Below are 20,107 nucleotides of genomic sequence, written 5' to 3' on the forward strand. Positions count from 1 at the left end.
CCGAAACCGGCCCTGGGGCGGCCACACGTACGTGTCTGCCGGGTGAGGCGCGGGCGAGGCGCCATCTTAGCACGGGGGTGCGGCCCCGCCCAGCGGCGGCGGCGGCGGAGCCCCGGGGACGCCCGGCTTGGCCCGGCCTGGTACCGCCCGCGTTGGACGGGCGGGGACCCCGGGCTGCTCAGCCCGGCCGAGGCGGGCCGCGCGCTGCCCTTCTGAGGGTGCAGCTCCTGCTTCATAGCAAGGTTGTTTTGCTCCCGTTCGGTTGCTAGAAGAGTGCGCAAAAACTCCCATTTCACGTGCCTGCAAACAATAACTCCTTTTAGGCCAGTTAAAGATGGCCTTTTTTAGCTAAACCAAAAAATTAATACATTCCAAATGATTCACGTGATTTAAAATGCAGTCAGAAACACGGGATCCTCAAATACAGCACCCCATGCTGTTAAGGATAACTCCTACAAGACACTTCCAAACGAACCAAAAGTCCCAGCGTGGCAAATGTGATTTACAGTGGATGCCGTTTATGAGATAGGCTGTATCCCTACAGGTGCCACAACTTAGCTTCTCAGCTTCATTTTCTGTCTCATATCACTTTGATGAAGTGTAACCCAACAAATAAACCCACCAATCTCTCTCCTGTACCAAATCACCTTAAAATGAACCCCTTGGGTAACAAAGGTCTTGAAAAAACCAGGTTTTTCCAGCCACAGGAGCCCTGAACAACCTGAAGAAAGCCAGGTGTGTATCCCTGTTGAGTTTCTCTCTGCTTCCCCAGGCTCTCTGGGCAGGCACACTATCCCCTGGACGTGCAGGTAGCACCAGGGGTTCACTTCCCCGAGAACTGAGGGCACATGGGTTGCTCGGACCCTGCGGCACAGCCCCCCTTCTGTCAGCCCATGCCCATGGCCAGCCTCCTCCCCAAAGCCTACCCCTCCTCACCCAGAGGACAAAAACCTCATCTGCTCCAAATGGGACACCTCTACAGAGAGCAGCACGGTCTGACTGTGAGTCTGAAAGCTTCAAAGATAACGAACTAAAACACATAAGGCTCAGTTAATAGAAAACAGAAGTTTGTACTTAACCATGTTTCCATTGTTTGCTGATCTCCTGTCGCTGGGCCACTGGTCCCTGATGTCCATGGGCAGAAGCCTCAGAAGCAACTTCAGACGTGGTTCCAGCTCCTGTAGCCGGAGCGCAGATGTTCCTGCTACTGAAGGAAGGGCTGTGGTCAACAGCAGGGCTTGGACGCCCTTTTCTGCTGCCTACCTGTATCTCCAACAGGTAATTATTTTTAGACAGAATTTCTATTGAGGCCCAAACCAGAAATAGCGGGATACTTTTTTCTCCCCTTTTCATACTGGTGCTGTTCACACGACTGCCGCTCTCCAAATCTGTGTGCTTTTGGGACATAAGAAATACCACGGGGATGCTAGTGTCCCATACTCCACTTCTGCTACCAATTCCTCCTTTTTTACCCTCTTCTGCCTGAAAATACCCATTTATTTGCAGAGAGCTGCTACACAGGGTGGCACAACTGTCCCCAACGGCTCACTGGTACCCTGCAGCGACTGAACCAGCAGTGTGCGTGGGGGTGACTGCCTGTGAATGCCCTGGTGAACGCCAGGTGAATGCCACCAGCACTGCATGAACGTAAGAGCATTTTAAATTAATTTGGCTAATATAACTCTGTACTCACACATACTCCCCATGCCTGTGCAGTGAAATGGTTTTGCTCAGAGCTCCATCACCTCGAGACGTGTGGGTCACTATCCTTTTATTTTGTAAGGCCTATATAGAAACATTTCTGCTTAAATATCACATCCCTACGTATTTCTCACACTTTCAATGGCCTGAAAGCTTAAGACAGGACAAGCAGTGGTGAGCCACAAGAACACAAGTTTTGAGATTATGGAAACCTCCTGAAAACTAGTTTCAGAAAACTGAAAGTAGCCAACATAACCTATGAAAATAGGATTGGGCGGCATTTACAGAGATACGGCTACATCAAGCCAAGTGCTGTAAACATGCTTGGTGTGCAGTAATTTAGAATAACAATAATGTCCCATTAAACATACTAATTTTTAAAACTGAAATACACTGTATAGCAAATACTAACTGAAGCATTTGAGTTTTAGAACAGATGATGTAAGAGAAGGCTATTAAAAAAACACAACCTCCATCTCTTTCTCAATTAATAGCCCACAGAGGGAGATGCAAAGCACTTCCTAATAAGTGACTCAAAACATCCCAGCCACTAGCTGTGGCTTCCTTCAGTCATATATGAAGTTTCCTTTTCTTTAAAAAAGATTAAAGAATTTAAGCTTTCAATAAATTCCTCCCCCTGAAATGTCAAAGCTGCAGTTTCCTTCCCAAACTCAACCTAAATATAACTGGTGCTGTGTTGCTTTCTGGAGTCTACAGACACAGGCATTTAGTGAGGGTAAGTGGCAAACTGAAATTCAGAAGCCCTATTGTATAGACTAACTAATGAATTACTAATCACTGGGACAGTTTAAGTGGGACAAAATCAAATGGAACAATTCAGAGTTTGTACAGAGAAGGAAGTATTTCTGAAGATAAGACAGAACAAGAGGAAAGAAAAAAAGGAATAGAGAAAGAAAGAAACAACAGTAACACAATTGTTTTAAAAGACAGTTTATTTCCAAACTGAGAGCAGATAAGAAAGGGAAGTACTGAATAAATATGTAACTATAACAAAATGCATAGTTGCTATGTAAGGGCCGCATTCATATGCTCTACATATCTGCTGTTCTGAATTTGCATCAATTGTTCTTTTGCTGTAGTTTGACAGGACCATAAACAGTTGTCTTGAAGAGAAGACGATTTTCCCCCAGACTGAGCGTGGCAACTCTGCTATCCTGTCCACCATGACAACTGCTATAACTAGCATCGGGAGGCCTATAAAGAGCCTAACTAAAAAGCACTGCAGAGCCAATTCCCTTAGACAGAGAGCACATTAGCAATGGACATCATCACAGGAGGAAGAGAGGTGAGCAGGGAAGAGCTCTGCAGGCTTCCGCTGCGCCATACTCTCCGAGCCAAACTAATCCCAAATTCTCTGAAGCTGATTAATTTGCACCTTTGAGCCTCTGTAGATCTTGCAAACTAAAGCCCTGATCCTCCAAATAGATGTAACAGCACATAACCTGATGTCCAGGCAGTGCCTGACTGATATTCCTACAAATTTGAGTGGTTTAAGGGTTTTCAGGATATATTTGCAAAATTGGCTTCTGGTTTTATTTAGTTTAAATTAAAAATTAAGTATATCAGTCTGGTGCACTGAAGCTTTTGCTACCAGAAATACTTATCTGGGGCAGCAGACACTCACTCAACAAACAGCTGCTTTTAACTAGTAGTTTTCAAGCTCAAGGGAAACTGTTGTTCCCTCTTTTGTGGGTAGCAGGGGAACCCAAATAACGATGAATGAGAAAGAAATGGAACAACAGCCAATTTGTCTAGCTGTCAGAGGAAACTGCCATAGAAGTGGGTACACTGTCATCTTGTCAGGATTTCCTGCACTTACAAGTTCGTCTGCAGTCCCCCAAAACCACTTTGATCAAATTGGAAGAGTTCTGCCAAAAACTAGATGAAACCCATTCTACATCAGCCAGCATAGTAATGAAACTATGATGAGTTCATCTTATTATGAGAAGGGTAAATGGAGTAAAAAAGCAGAAGAGGAGGAAGGTCAAGTTGCTTATATGAAAAACAGAAACACTACAGCCACTTGTGCCAAGGCTGTTGCTGGAGAACCGAGAGCAGGGACAGATCTGTGCTGTTCCTGGCTTTTCTCTTCAGTTCCAGTAGGTACCTAGGGACCAGCATGCTTGTCACCGGTGCCAGTGATGGCGTTCCAGTGTTCACACAAGACTTGGCATATACAGAGCTAACTGGTCTCAGTGGTAGTGTGCCAACTGGGAGATGTCTCCAGGCCACTGACAGCTTAAAGGTGAAGAGTTTAAAGATTAGTTTATCTGTGGTCATGCTGCTAACAGCTGCTGTTAGCTGACAACCTCTTTCTCTTCATTATAAGGTCCAGAGTTGAATGAGTTCTCCATCAAAGGTGGAGTTCTGTGTCCAAAGACATACCTGTAGTTGATGCTGCCAGTCCTTTTACTCTTTTTAGCCTATAGTCTGCATGCAGATAGAGCATTTCTCAAGGATGTATTCACCCAGGAAGTGTAAATAATAAGAGCAAGAGAACAAGGTGGAGAATGGAATGGGGAATTTGACAGCATGTAGGATGCCTCCCGAACTAAAGAGCAGCTTCTGGGCCCAAAATCCAGGAATTTAAGGGAAGATCTGAAGATACTCAGAAGTTATAATGTACAAGGCACATTAAAAAATAACAGGTTTTGCTTTTGCAAAAATCACAGCTTTTGCTAAGCAGTCACGTACAATTCACTATTTCTCTGTGACTACGAGAGCACACACTCCTAACAGTTTTTAGTGACTCCCTTTTTGCCTGTATGTCTGCCTCTTAACACTTGAAATCTGTTTACAAAGCAAATGGCAAAAGAATCTGTTCCCAAGAGTTGTATTCAGATCAGAAATTTCCTCCAAAACATCCTAAAAGTTAAAGAGACAGAATGATTACCATGACTGAAAACATACAATTAGAACAACCCATTCCTGTGCTGAAGTGAAGTTAAAATGATCAGAATAGAACAGAAGTCAAAATTCTGTATCTGCAATTAAAAACCTCAAAATGCCTAATGCACAGAAACTAAAGTCACTACTAATTTACCAGTATCACTAACCTTCTTTCTTTTTCTCCTTCAGGGAACATGCAAAACCATAGAAGAGGTACTCAGCCTTTTTTCAAATTTACTACTATTCATTTTAATAATCTCTTATGCATATCATTTAAGGTAAGACGTTTTGCAAACATTTTTTAGAGATGCAGATAACAAGATAAAAGCCTACTAAGAGTTTCAAGAAGCTCAGCCACCTTCTTCCCACTAACACCATCCTCAGGAGCCTACATACATTCAAAAATCTCTCTTATTGTGTTGAATATATCTGTTTAAAAACAAAAAGCAGCTAATCCTATCTGTCCCACAAACCATTCTTGTACTTTCTCATTTTTCAGTCATTACAAACTATATTAAAATCTGAATTATCTCTACACCAAAGCAAAAAGCCCACTGGAGATGTAGCTTTGGAACATTGTTGTTTCTCCAGAGCTTTCTACAGCCACGTGGTAGTTTCTGTTATGCCAGCAGACCTGCCAGATGTTAGGAAGTCAGCCTCTTTTCCTTGTCTTGCCTCACTAAGCTACCTGCTCAGAAGCCTTGCAGCCAAATACTACAGAATCAAGCAGCAACATGATGGAGAGTCTAAAACTCCCCAGAAAATAAGTAAAATACAGCAGCCAGTCAACCTAAAGGCTGGTGAGGGATTTAAACAAAGGAAAGGGTAAAATACTGGGGTTTTGACAGTAACATAAGACACTTTTTTGTTATCAAAAAAATTCCGCACAACCACTTGTGCCCTGCAAGTGTAAATGTTTTGCCATTCCTTTGAGTAAAATGCTTCAAATAATCTAAACAGAACAGAAATAATCCAAATAAAAATCTCTTACTGCTCCAGAACCTGAGATGGATGGGATTTAAGGGGGTCACATTTCCATTAGAGATAAATACACAGACTGTGTAGGACAAAATGCTTGCTTGTTGATATAAGCTTGTATGTTTATTGGGATAACTAAAGTCTGCTTTGAATATAACCCTCAGTTGAAAAAGTCTGGTATCACATTGCTGCTAGGGTTAGGTGTCAGCCACTTACTGCTAGTGGTGATGGTCTAATTAGATTGTTAAATTTTCCTTTGGCCAAGTGAACTTTACTAGCAGAATGAGAAACAGCATCAAAGGAATGTCAAACTGCTGGCAACACCTAAGCTACACTTTAAAATACACATAACACAACAAGGAAAAATGCTTGTTTCTATGCCTTATTTGGAGCGTAGTTTACTATTTACGACACAAGAACTGAAAGTGGCTCTTGATTTTTTGTTCTCTTGTCATAGGGGTCCAAGCTTTGGAAGGTTTTTAATCAATGGAGCAAAAAAATACTTTTGGGGCATCTGGTGTTTAAATATATACTGCTTTGCAAAAAAATAGGAGTACCTTACTATCAACAAACAGCTGGAGTTTGAATTTATGCATCTGCAAAGACAAGGCATGTTAATGTCTTTTTCAAGAGAAAAATTATGCGGGCTGAATAAATATACTTTTCAAGTTCCAAACAACTGTAAAGTAATAATTGAACAGGACACAAGTTACCCTTCATTTCCAGTCTCTTAATGCCTTACTGCTTAAGAAAATCAGTTTGCTTCCCACTGAACTATGATTGAAATTTCATCTGTGCTGTATTTGAAAATTACACAGAAGATTTTACAGAACAGTTAACTGTTTTCATTCGATGACAAACTAAGAGTGACTGGAATAGGTTTGTTATAGGGCACTTCTCCGTCTTGGTAAGTAGAACGTATCATCAACCTAAGGTGTGCAATCTGACTAACCTCAACAGCTGTAGTGCTGAAGTTGCCAGATTCAGAAACACTCTTGATCACATCCTTACTCCATACCATCTTTTCCTGGTGGCTACATACCGATTAAATAGCTTCCTGTCCCTGGGGAAGGCTCCCTGACTCTGCACTCTGAGAAGTACACAGCATGCAGAGTGATTTTCCGTATTCTAGTACAGCATGATCATCAGAGAAACCAGAGCATCCAGTCAAACAAATTACTCCCGGCAGTATTTGAGGAGTTATGAGGGTTAGGAACTAGAGTAAAATTTACGAAGAACTGCCTTCCAAGCTCAGACATTTTGTTTATCTGGACTATCAGTTCTGTCCTTCTCTTGTGTGCTAAGCAGACACCACATGCTTTTTCTCCCACGCTGTGCCTGAATATCTCTGGTATCGGTCAGGTGATTGGTTGCTGAGATTAATTATACCATCAGGGATTATGGCTGTTTACAACTTTGTTGTCAGGCTTCAAGATTTACTCTTATAAAAACACACTCTTCCAGCGTCAGCCTATTCATGTGTGCTTTGGCATTAGCTCTTTAGGGTAAAAACTGTCCTATTGTTATGTTAGTGTGTCTGGCACAATAGGTCATCAGCCTGGAGCACCGAAAATAATTGCCTTTCTCTTTTTACTATCAGGAGAGGCACTGAACTACAGTAAAGAAAAGCAAAGCCCACAGTGGCAAAAAACTGTAGAAACATTTAAAAGGGAAAAGTTGACTGCCAAGTCTAGAGAGGTTTTGTTTTTTTTCCTTTAAGGGAGGAGTTGGTGTAGGCCGGGAATTCAGATCTGAAAGAAGAAAGCGACTGGGAATGCTGGAAATGTGGGAGCCAATTTGTAAGAGGAAGTGATACACTGAGTTGCTTTACTTTCTAGGATTCCTCTTTTACAAATTATTTCCTTCTAGTGTGCCAAAGCATTTCCTTTGAGGCAGAACTTTCAAGAAGAGGAGTAAAATCTATGGGGAAAGGATAGAGATTTCTACTGCCAAACACCCAATCCTTTTTGTCATATTGTTTCCTCCTCCTGAAATCCTTTTCACCAATATTCCTATCTAACCCAATTTTGTCCTGTCTAATCTCCACTACAGGTCCTTCCGACACCAACATGCAGCATCAGCTTACCAAACAGCTCCTTCCACTCCGGTCTGAATGGAAGCAGGGCAGAAAATCATACAGGTCTCTCCACTCTGACAAGAAGTCTGTTATGAGTACAGGCCTCACAGCTAAGACACATATAATCACCTCAGCTTCTCTTTAAACACTAAGCAGCCTAAGTCAGTCTGGCTTATTTATTCAGTAAGTATGTTTTCCTTTATAGGGGTTGCTAGCACAACATGGAAGCAGAACCTTTGACTTGGGAGTTTTGCAAGAGTAACTGGTAAGATACCAGTAAGAGAAATAATTTTAAAAATACTGCAGCTTTTCCTGGCTGAGCTAGTTCTGAATGCCTTGCAGCAAACCAACTAGTATGAAAGAGGAGCGAATACTCACATTTGTACAGTGGTCAGAAAACGTCCTGGGAAACGAGAGAAGTACTGAAGTTATTTCTTTGCTAAGTCAAAGCCACTGTTCCAGCCACCGTTTCCAGAAACTATTAGCAATGAAATTTAAGAAAGAAAACCTTGAACGTTCATGTCAAATGATACATCTTTAATTTCTAAAAGGTGGTAAGTCCTAAGAAACTGATCTAGTTGACAGGCAATTAATCCTCCTTGCATAGTACATTTATCTCCATGGGATATCAAGAATTACAACACTTCAGGAAAACTGGCACCTAAGTGAGCAAGCAGCCTCAATCCTATACAAAAGTTACAGACAACCTCAATGTTTCCAAGTTTTACTTTGTAATGGATCCAGAGAATAGTCTTTGCTTTGTCCACATCTATCCCACAGTACTGTATTCTTTCCCTGCACTTTTCAGTTGTCCATCTGTATAAAAAACATAAAAGGCTGCAACCCACACTGATACAGTAATGCACAATAAATTAGCTTAATTATATTCAAACTTGGCCTTTTTGAGGTCAAATACCTCAAGGTACATAGTTATTGACTTTATTTTTTTATGTAAAATGTGTACCTCACAATACTTATAAAATGATTACTTGATTAACACTTCATCCAGAAGATGTTTAATCCTTCCCTTGAGAAGGTAAAAGGTGAGGCTTCTGTTTCAGAAGTGCTCTTGACACTCATCTAAAATAAGCATTGAATCTTACATGAAGCCAAAACATTTTAACTTGCTTAACAAGCTTACTAACAAGACAAGAGTAAAGACACTTTTTCATATAAAAAAAAATAAAGTTACGTTTTACTGTATGTGTTAGACATATCTACAACGGATTTTTTTCCTTTACAGAAGGATAGGTGGAGAGGAGCATTGTACTTACATCATCATTAATTAATCCCTTTTTTCTAGTAACTTGTGTCCTGATTTTCAAAAGCACTGATTATCAGCATATCCTAGGTACTGAATGGTAGCAGCAAGCACTCAGAACTGTTGAAAATAGACTATTAGTACTTGTACTTACGCCGCAAATGCACCATTTGAAAATATTCCTCTTGAAAACAGGTAGTTTACTTTTTAGTCAAAATCAGTTGACTAATTACTATTTTAATCATTCCTGTAGTGTTTTAGAATGTTTAAAATAACTGTTAACACTAATTACTTAATACACTACAGTGGATTATGATCAAAATTAGTATGTCAAAAATTTACGTTTATGATAAATAAACTTTGGAAAAATTTATACAAGGCCGTAAATAAATAACTTGAACTTCAGTCTCATTAAAAAGTAAAACAGTATATCACATGACAATATCATCCTATCTAGACAATACAATCTTGCTATATTTTATTGCATAATAATTTGAGAGTAACATCTTAAGTAAAATATGTAAAGAAACAAAATCATTAGATTTACTTCCTTTAATATTGAACAACCAAAGTTTCTCCTTTGTACATAATCCAATTTAAAGATAATATAATTAGCACTTCCAGCGTTAACAGTCTGTATTTACAATGAATCAGATGGGGTGGATAATCTAAAGAGTATTCAAATCTGTATGAAACAAATCAAAATACGAAGATTTACAGTAGGCTCAAAATCCAAGACTTTTCCATTTATGGAATGCAATTTAAAAGGCTTTGTTGTCTTTATTACTTGTAAGGGTTCCTGAAATGATGATTTTTAACAGTATTTTAAACATTTGAAATCTTCAGTAATGCCTTCATTATTTGTACATGACATTAAAAATTAATTCCAGTACTTCTATTTAATTTTTCACTTGCTTGTAGACCAGTCTGAAATCTGACAAAAGGGTAACAAGGAAATTTACTATATAATCCTAATTCCATATTCCTGAATATACAACGGTTGGAAGTAGATGATGTCAGTCCATTCCAAGGGTTATGTACACAAAACTTAGAAAACGTTCTTCGCTCTTGCATAAAATGTGTACACAGTATCAATGAGCGGGGAACTTCAAAGTTTTTATGGGTTGCTGCTGGCATGGACCTTTGTTGATTGAAAATAAAATACCTTTCACTCTATTGTTCTGGTAGCAGTTTTAGAAGTTAATCATCAATCCCTGGTGTTTCACCCTGTTGTATTCTGGAGGCTATTCTAATGGCTTCTTCCAGAGACTGTTGTTCTCCAAGCTGAAACAAATGCATTTATACGTAAATAAATCAAAAATGTTACATATGGATATAAATGTTTAAAAAAAAAAATTAAAGATGAAACCAAAGATCTAGATATGGATCAATACGTTAGCACAAATAACTGTGATCAGTATTGTCACACCTCTTCTGGGTAATACATACTAGCAACTATCTAATCAGCATGACAATTAAGATAGCTTCCCATAGCAGATTAAGCTGAGCTTCTATGTATCTACCGAATAAATTTGCTTCAAAGAACTGCTGCATGGTAAACACATTTCATGACACACAAAGTAGATTATATTTCAACTTGGCATATATAACAAAGCTAAGATAAGGCTTTCAAAAGTCATGGTGGCTGTTGAATTACATTTTAACACGGGTAAATCAAACAAACATCTTCATTTTTCTTAACTCTCTTGCAGAAAGTCAGCTCTTTGGAACACTATATGACATTAATATATGTAAAAAGTGTATACTTATTGCAGAATCCTGACTGTATAAAAAAAGCAGTCATGATGACACTGTTTGATTCTACAGTAGTTTAGAGAGGAAATTACCTTGTAGTTGCAACTACAAGGCCATCAATGTATCTGGCACTGTCAGAAGCAACATCAACCAACCCTGAATAAAGACAACTGGACACTATTTTGTGAAAGAATCCATGGAGTTTTACGTGTACACCGTGCGTGCATGTACATCCAGTGATGGGAACACTGAAGACAACATAACAAAAACGTAAAGCTGGCCATTACCTATTGGCTCAGGAGAAAGATGTATGAGAGTGTGAAAAGTAAAACCAGATTATTTGACAGATGGATAGACCTAATGGGACAGCTCTAAATATCGCTTGTAACTTGTTTTTACAGTCACTGGATATCACATTCTGGAGCCACTCAAATCAAGAAGAGCTCTGTTACCACCTCCTTAGGACTTCAATCTGGTTATCAGGCTGCTGGCTTTATCAGTATTTAGAAACAAAATGGGTTCATGTATTAGTATCAAAGTACAAAAGAGAAACAATAATATTTTAATTTTGAATTCTCTCTCTTCTATTTGTATTGTACATTTTAAGTTTAATTAATATAAAGATACTTCACCAAAAGCTTCACTGCTGGGAACAAAAGAGGGGCATGTGCAGAGAGCGCCTATGTTTTCTTTTCATTCAAAGGACACACTGCTAAAGGTGCAAGTTACTTTTTTTTCTTCCTCTCATGCAAACAACTGCCTTCTGCTATGCTTTGTCTTACGTGCAGTTTTGATTACTGTCAACTTAGCTCAAAAGACAGGAGTTCAGAATTAAGAGCTTCTCGACTTTCATTGCTCTTCAATCAGCATCTGACTTGCTATTTTCCATTTAACAAAGGGGAAAATAACAATCTCTCATTTCTGCTTGAAGATATTAACACAATTCCTTTCAGTCTGAGCTCTTAAGAGAGTACATGCATACATACACTTAGACTGCAGCATTAATCCTGAGACTCAAATGCTCAAAGGTTTTGATCTCATATTAGTTTCAGCAAATATGAACAGTTTGAAGGAACCAGACTTAAGCTGCCGTTACTTCCACATGCAAAGTATATTTTACCCCCTAGAAATGAAATTTGTGAGTGCATTTTCTGCATTTCTTTTTCTATTTGAAGCTATTCCCGAGAACACATATTAACTTACACTGCTTAATACTGATTTGTTTAGAAACTCTTTTGAGCGTCTCCTCTCTGCGTAGCCACAACTGATGTTCTTTTATATCGGTATTTGTCAGAGCTAAAGCCCATCATGCAAATCATACTCAAGACAGTTGCATATACTCAACTCCCTTTGAAATTCATAGCGTGTATCACATCCATGAAAATTATCCTCCTCCTAGTTGTATACTGTTTCAGGATGTATGGTTCCTGTGATTTTCCATGTTCTCTAGAACAAAATGTGTGTCTGTGGTGATACCCAGACAACGATAGGATCAAACCCACAAAGTGTGAGTCCCAATTCCACAGTAAATTTGAATACAAAAGTAGCTTCATTACATTCCCACTGGACTTCCTATTTATGCACATAGTTAAGCACAGACTCAAGAGGGCTATGAGGTGGACCAAAAGTATTAGGCACTTTGCAGGACTGATACTACTGTGCAACCCAAAATTTAAACTAATTCAACTCCTTTTATTTTATTTTGAGTTTAAAATTGGCTTCTCTCATGGGAGTGGCAATTTCCCTAAGATCCTTCATCATTTATTTGACCCTTGACTGCAATGCCATTTAAAGCGATGAATTTTTAAAATACTAAATCTTCCAGATTTCAAATTTCCAAAAGCTTCTATTAACCTACCATCACATCATATGTAACAAAAATAAAATACACACATAGTTAATTTAATGTTTGAGTAAGGTAGCCTACTGGCCATCGCTTGCACTAGAAGTTTTGTTCAACCTTCCAGTCAAGCCAAGCTTCCCTCTGAATAAACTATTCATGAAAAGACTTGTCTAGGCTTTGGTTTTGGTTACTTTCTAGATAAAAGCTTAATTTGTGCTTGGTTTCCACCTTCTTTTAAATTAGTCCCATTTAAATTAGACTCTTTCATACCTAGAAATTACTCTTTCATGACAGTGTTTGGACAGCGTGAGGAACTATTTACAGAGACTGCTGCTTGTACTGTGCTGGTTTGACACATAAACAGAAGGTTATTATTTCCACAGATTTCTGATTATTATCTTTCTATATAACTGCTTACACTTTCTTGCTATTAGCATTTCAAGGTTCAAATAACATAAATTCAGTAATTTTATCTGTATAAGTTCATAGCAATTTACCCTTGAGAGTTTGGCTTTATATGTATCAGCTCTGTATGCAATGCTGAAGGATGAATGAAAACACTTTTCCACTGAAAACCTGTGACTCCATGAATGATTCAGCTGACCTGAAGTTTGTCCCTCCCCTAACCGCCCCCTTTTTTGGAAGTTCAACAAGTAGATTTGGAAAATCAGGTGCTTATTATTCCTCTTCCTAACCCTATATATTATTTAAAATATGAGATCATATGGTTATGGATTATTTTTTCAGGGGAGCCAAGCTTATTTGAATCATTTTGTTACATGACTCGGAGCTTCTAGCTCTAGAAGTAAGAAACACTCCAAAAAACATTTATCACCATCTTACCTGTACTGCAATTTGTGTTCCATTAGATGTAGCCAACAATGTAACAGGTCTAGTTTCTGTAGTCACTAAGTGGTGCCCATGTTGCTGATGTCCCATTTCTGATGAGGCACTATGAAATGCTGCTAAGTCTTGAGCCACAATAGCAACCTTCAAGACCAAAGGAAGAGAATGAACTGGATGACAGATCTGTTACCGTTACTGAGCTCATACAATGGTTATCTTCAAAGTTAAAGTTAAATTCAAAGCTGTGATTATTCATGAGCATAATTTTATTGTGCAAAAGATACATTTTTTAAGAAAGGTTGCCATCACTGTGTTCTCAAAGTTATGTATTAGCTCTCAAAATATAAATATCCTCAGAACTGCACAGAAGTTCAAAAAATGTGCCTGTAAGCCTGTGATTATTTATGCATACAGAGCATGGTGATCAATAAGTATCTTTATTTTCACGTGGCACATTTTTAGAACAGTGGAATGCATTCTAACTTAAAGATTAAAAATGATATCACTATATTTCTACTAAAAAAGTTAGTTATTGTATTTGTATATTAGAAACAAACCTGCAAATATATACTTACACAAACGTTTCCTATCTGCCAAATAAATTACAGTCCCATAATATTCAGTGATAAAGTTACAGTTCATACTGGATTCTATTCTTAGCTCTGCCGCTCATTTACTATGTGACTTTGGGGAAAATACTTAGCATTTCTAGGTCTTATTTTACACACACCTAAATAAATTACCAGACTGGTACCTCAGAATTTTTTCTTGGTGCCCAACTGTTTTTAAAACATTCTGCCATATGTTGATATATAGTGCTGGAGTAGAACACATCATACTCTTATGAGGGGAATGCTATGGCCAGGTGTTGAAAACTGCTTTACTTAGGTAATTCTATGTGAATGACAGAACTGTGATGGCTTAGGTGCCTATTTTATATCATCTTATAAAAGAACATTACACGTGTATGCAGGATAATATCTTACCTGCTGTCCTTCGGTGCCTTCTGCAGTAACCATCGCTACGGAATGTGTTCCCGCAGAAGAGATGACGGCATCGTGGGCAGGGACTGTGATGGTGGTGCCATCTTGTGTTACCATAGTGATAGTATTGCCAATGGCCTGCATATCTGCCTGGGATATGTTGACCTGAAACGCAAAATAATTCCTGAAGTAAAAAAGGAAGGTTTGATTGCTGCTCAAGTCATACCTGAGTCTTAGCTTTTGGCAACACAACATATGTTGTTAAGTAAGGTTTGAAAAAAAATGATGATATGAATTTGAAGTGTAACAGCATTTATCAAATAAATTCCTGCCAGTTGGTTCCGCAGGAATATTCCTGCTAGTTCAGTTTCTTCATTTGAAACAAAATGTGTAGCAATCCAGAACAAAAAGGCAACTTGTTCATAATAGCGGGGAAAAAATATTTTAAGCCATGATCACAAGTAACATACTGGCCAAAAGATCCAGTAGGTGTTATTCCACTTCCTGACCGGCATGCTCATGCATTCCTTGAGAATCACTGTCACTCTTTGGCCAAGTCCCCGTCTTGGACAAAGAGCCCTCATCGCATTCATCTTACTGACTGGGATCTAATATTCCACGACCTTTCAGACACACTTATATGTTTACAGAAATAAAATTATGGCTCTCAGTAATAAGAAAAAGGATGCATACTTGCCCCTAGTCTACAACTCCATGTTAATCAGATCATATCCCAAATAACTGCATGATAGATTATCTATGCATGTGTCTTACAAAATGGACAATGTGACTCAAGGTAGTACCACCTGACATACTTTCATCTTAATGGAAATACTAAAGAGGCCTATGAGGGCTTACAATTTAAACCGCAAATAAACAATTCATAAAAAATTAATGATATAAATTACTGATGTCTCCAGTATAAATGCATTAGGGCATCAGATATGTGATTTGATGTCTGATTTACAAGGTAATAAAACATCCCAGAACTAAAGTTAAGCTGAAGGATAATTTAAATAAATGCGAGAACTCCATGTCAAGGCTTCTGCAGGCCTTCATTTTAGAGGGTAAAAATCCCAGTTACTTAGTATTGCTGCAATGTTCAGGGCTGGCAATACAACATCCCCTTTTAATATTTCATTTCCAATTTGAATTTAGAAGATATCTTTCATATGCTACTAGCATTTCAGCTACCTTTCCAGCTGAGATACAAACTTTTCCCTATATGCCTTTGATATATTGCCATAGCTAAACAAAAGAGTTGCGTTAAAATCCCCTCCCAATGAAATTTCATCTGAAATCCTTAAAAAATATATCCATGGGAATCCTTAAAAAATATATCCATAGGAATTTTCAAGTGGAGGTAGTATCAAAACATTCCTTATCCTCTTGTTTATGTTAGAAATGATAAGAACTGCACACTACCAAACAGCTTGTAAAGCAGGCACCTGGACTAGAAAGATTTCCCACCCCCCCAAAGTGTGTGCAGACAAGACAACAGTGAAGATGACCATCAGGTATCAACAGAATAATCAGGGAATTCTGAGAAACCTCAGAAACTAGACTGTATATATAACAGTTGTTAAAATAGCCCATGCCTACTTTAAGAGTGACAAAGATAACAAGGATAGCCAAAAAAATCTAGCTATGTATTAATAGTTTCAGATGTCAGAATATGTGGTTTAATTTAGGTATTCCACAGGAGGCCCAACCTTAAACATATCCTGACCCAGCTCCAAAGACCCTTCTTTCCTTAAGAAACCCACATATGTATTTACCAAGAATCCTAACTGATTTTAGAACGCACATGGAGTATCTGCAAACACCTGCCTCAATTCTCAATGTATTTTTGTCAGCTCATTAACACTGTGGTTACTTACATGTTGGGTTCCATCCTGGGATATTAGTGCTACTTGTTGACCTAATCCTGACTGAGTAACTGTAGCAACCTGTGCAGAAATTACATCTTCTCCCTCTACGCCTGTCACATAGGTTATCTGGGAGCCTTTGAGAACATCTTCACCTTGACCTATTTGATACAAAGAAGGCAAGAGGATAGTTTAGATACTCTAAATGCTGCCAGGAAAGCAAATGACAAGGATTAAGTGCCAGCCTGGTCTGAAGGTTTTAAACACTCCAATGGAAAAATTTTAGTGGAAAGATGAGAAAAATAGAAGAAGGAAAGATAGCAAAAGCAAGTCAGCAAGTCTGTTGTTTTGGGAACACGGGGTATAATCTTTTAGCAATGAATTTTAACACACATAAACAGTACACAAAAAAACCCCATTTAGTTTATAAGCAAATATTAAAATGGTGACAAACATTTCTAATTAATTCATTAAATGTTAACCTCTCCATACAAGAGGCTCCATGCAAACACAACTAGTAGCATTTTAAAGGAGTTAATTAAACAAACATACAGAAGAACACAGCGATGGCTTTGTGTGAAGATTTAAGTAAGTTCATTATCTTAATAAATGTTTAACCTCAGCAAATGAATCTTGTCATTCCCATAAAAGAAGGAATTAGACTATAGCAAATCTGCTTGAGGCATTCAGTGCAGTTTCCCAGACACGTGTAGTAAAACAACTTTTCTGACCACAACAGTTTGCATGTGTATTTCCTATCTTCAGTCACATCTAAAAATCGCAATTTGACAAGTGGTATTTGCCCTCCACAGTACTTCCTTCAGTCTGATATTTTATAGTGATAGGATTCAATACTCATGATACCATGAAAAAAATATTCTAAGGAGTACTGCAGCACGTGAGCTTATTTTCATCTTTGCCGCCAGGACAGTTTACAGAAACTGCTATTAACTGCGGAAAACCAGCACAGTATCAGAGTGCTGCAAAGACAGATTTTCCTTTTCTCAAGGCAGTGCCTTTACTCCTGCACAAAAGACTGTCACCAACGATGGTGTTATACATACTCTTAAAAAAATCCTTAAGAAAAATCCAGTAGGTTGCAAACATAAACATCTTAGATTCTCTCAGGTCCCTTCCCACATTCATGTTTATAGCAGGTTTGCTGGGACAGCAACTCAAATTTCTCTCTTATCCCCAGGACTGCTATAAATGAGTTTATGATCTGGTCAATTACTCTCTCAGTTTCTGTTTACAAGTTGCCTACCACACTAAAAAGTCCTACAAAGAAGTTAAATAACTTTATTAAGTACTTCAGATTTTTATCTATGCTTTCATTTCCTTGGTTACAAAAAAAGCAGCAAAATATTATCCAGCCCATTTTTTTTTATAACAAGAGATTCAAAGACTGAAACTCTAACCTGGAGGTGGCTCAAAAAAAGCCTCTTGTTCTTCTTCAATGGGCTCTGTGTCATTGTGTGCTGTCCGCTTGTGCATAGCAAGTGTAGAAATCTGCTTGTATGTTTTCCCACAGTGATTACAGTTATATGGTTTGGAATGAGTATGTACAACATGATGTTTGTATAAACTGGAATACTCTGTAAAACGTTTATCACAACCAGGAACTGTACAGACGTAGGGCTTCTCCCCTGTATGGAAAACCAAAAGGGATAAAGAAAACTTTATCCAGGATGCACAGAAAAAATTGTCAACAAATTGTATGTAGCGACACACCTTCATTACCAACCAATTTCAAGGGCAACAGTGAAGCTCAAGCTCACAAAGTTTACAAATGCAGCCTCTCACTGTCTTTTTTTAAAAACTACTGCCAGTAAAAGTTGGGCCCCTTCTTCTCCCTATCATTCCATCTAAAACATCCTTCTGATGAAGACAGATTGATACAGGCTGAAAGCTGCAATGTCAGTTTGGCATCGTATTGAGAATTTTGGTTTTATTAATGGAAGCCCCATACTTTTCCTCAGTGATCAGGTATGTTGATACATTAGTACAATTTCACTTACTTTTGAGTCTTTAAGCTCTGAAGAAATCTATAGGAAGCATATGTTTAAACAATTATGGTTTCATATAAAAACACCTTTCATTTAAAAATCAATGAAACAGATGTCCAAGTTACATTATAAACTAAAAAGATAATCTGTGATACAAAACATACCTCTGTGAAACTTGTCAGTACTTCTATAAAAATATATAAGGCTACCACGATGATACGACTATCACTGGCTTTTACATTTTAGAACCTTCAAATTTGTGCCGATTACTTCTGCTGACTAACCCTGACAGTCAAGTTGGGTACGTATTTTCACTTCTAGTCTATAAAAAGAAGGTTTTGGCCACCGCTCCAGCAGCAAGGAAAATACAGCTGGGATGAAAGGGTGACTCACAACGGTGAGCCAAAGTCAAGCTCAGACTTGTGCTTTACTGTTATTTAAGATACAGCTCACAACGGAGGCAAGCCCCAGACCATATTATGGCTTTACCCCAATGTCCACTGAAGACAAGGTTTTGCATTCATTTTAAAGAACTTTGTATCCAAACCAAAATTATTTTGCCTTGACAGCAAGGTGGGAAACCTAACTCCTTAACTATCCTCTGCTGAGGGGAGACAAGTCCCAAACGAAAGTACCAAGCCAGATCATATAAACATGACTATACCCAATTACAATGCACTAAAGCAGTGTTCACAAGGAGAATCACACAGCCTCTCCCAAGCAGATTCCACTTCAAAATAAAAAACATCACTCATATACCTGTGTGTATTCTCACATGATTCTTATAATTAGTTGCACTGGCAAAAGCTCTCCCACATCCTGGCTCTGTACAGTAATAAGGCCTTTCGCCTGTATGTGTCCTGATGTGAACCTTCCTAATATTAGATGTTGTGAATGACCTGCCACATCCTTCAAATGGACACTTAAAGGGCCTTTCACCTGAAAAAAAAGAAAAGAAAAGGTACACATGCAAAAGTTATGAAAGAACAAAAATCCTAAGTTACACTTAGACTGAATGTAGGAATCTAAAGCTACTTAATTCTCTCTGAGACCCTTGGTCAGAAATACCATGAACATGCCACTGTGGAGTGTTCTACTGTTTATCAAAAACTGGCAATTCAGGAAAATCGTACAATCTGTAAGCTAAATTATGAAGCAGTTAGATTAGTACTTTATGATGTATAAACCAGACACAGTTCCTTGGATTAGCTTCCACATTGTCCATATTCTAACATGTATTTAACACCCCCCACAATTCATACATACATTATCCAAAACAAGTGTATCACACCATTTGTACATTTGTCAATTGTAATTAATAAAATGAAAAAATACCTTCATGATTTAGCATATAACCAAGATACAAATGGATTAATAAAACTCATTATAGAAAGCACTTAACCTTACATGAGAGTAACCAACTTTTTAAAGAGAGACAGCCCTGAAACTCAAGTTTCAACCACAAAACTAAAGCAATCACAAATACAGGTTCTTTTTAAAATAAGTCTATTAGTGTAATATAAATTTAGGCACAATAACTTACATCATTGCACCAAAACATTTCACCATGAACACTAGATAAGGCCAATCCCTGTCTAACACCCCAATAGCCCTGATCTTTCAGATCTATCAAAGCACACAGAGGGGGAGAGCGAAGGGAGTGAACTTTGGAGAAGTGTGAGCCACCTGACATGCTGTCCTGTTGTAATTTCACACTTCGTAGAGCTAAGTGCATTCCACCCACTGTACTGCTTACCGAAGAGAAGAATCCAAGAGCAAAACAGGGCAGATTATCATTACATATACAACATTAAGTACTGAGAGACAGAAATAAAAACCAAGGTCCTGATAGAGACATTAATACCACGAAACTCCAAAG

General features: G+C 38.4%; 1 protein-coding gene and 1 long non-coding RNA gene across 5 annotated transcripts in view; one reads left to right on the top strand and one right to left on the bottom strand.

The window, feature by feature from the left end:
- The first annotated feature begins 87 nt into the window (after positions 1-87).
- LOC140653004 (uncharacterized) lies at positions 88-9,600 on the top strand. The gene is made up of 5 exons (XR_012043004.1): positions 88-1,278; positions 1,507-1,647; positions 2,802-3,007; positions 4,801-4,824; positions 7,642-9,600. It is a non-coding gene; the product is annotated as an uncharacterized lncRNA (long non-coding RNA).
- Positions 9,465-20,107, bottom strand: part of ZNF143 (zinc finger protein 143) — a 41,991-nt gene continuing 31,348 nt past the window's right edge. For all 4 annotated transcript variants that reach the window (XM_072864565.1, XM_072864563.1, XM_072864564.1 and 1 more), the window contains 6 exons: positions 18,988-19,167; positions 17,641-17,868; positions 16,235-16,383; positions 14,358-14,519; positions 13,369-13,515; positions 9,465-10,211 (listed from right to left, as the gene is read on the bottom strand). In XM_072864565.1, the coding sequence (XP_072720666.1) occupies positions 10,128-10,211; positions 13,369-13,515; positions 14,358-14,519; positions 16,235-16,383; positions 17,641-17,868; positions 18,988-19,167 (950 nt within the window). In that variant the 3' untranslated portion in view covers positions 9,465-10,127. The remainder of the gene's footprint in view (positions 10,212-13,368; positions 13,516-14,357; positions 14,520-16,234; positions 16,384-17,640; positions 17,869-18,987; positions 19,168-20,107) is intronic.

This window comes from Ciconia boyciana, chromosome 6, assembly GCF_034638445.1.
Source record: "Ciconia boyciana chromosome 6, ASM3463844v1, whole genome shotgun sequence".
Taxonomy (NCBI): Eukaryota; Metazoa; Chordata; class Aves; order Ciconiiformes; family Ciconiidae; genus Ciconia; species Ciconia boyciana.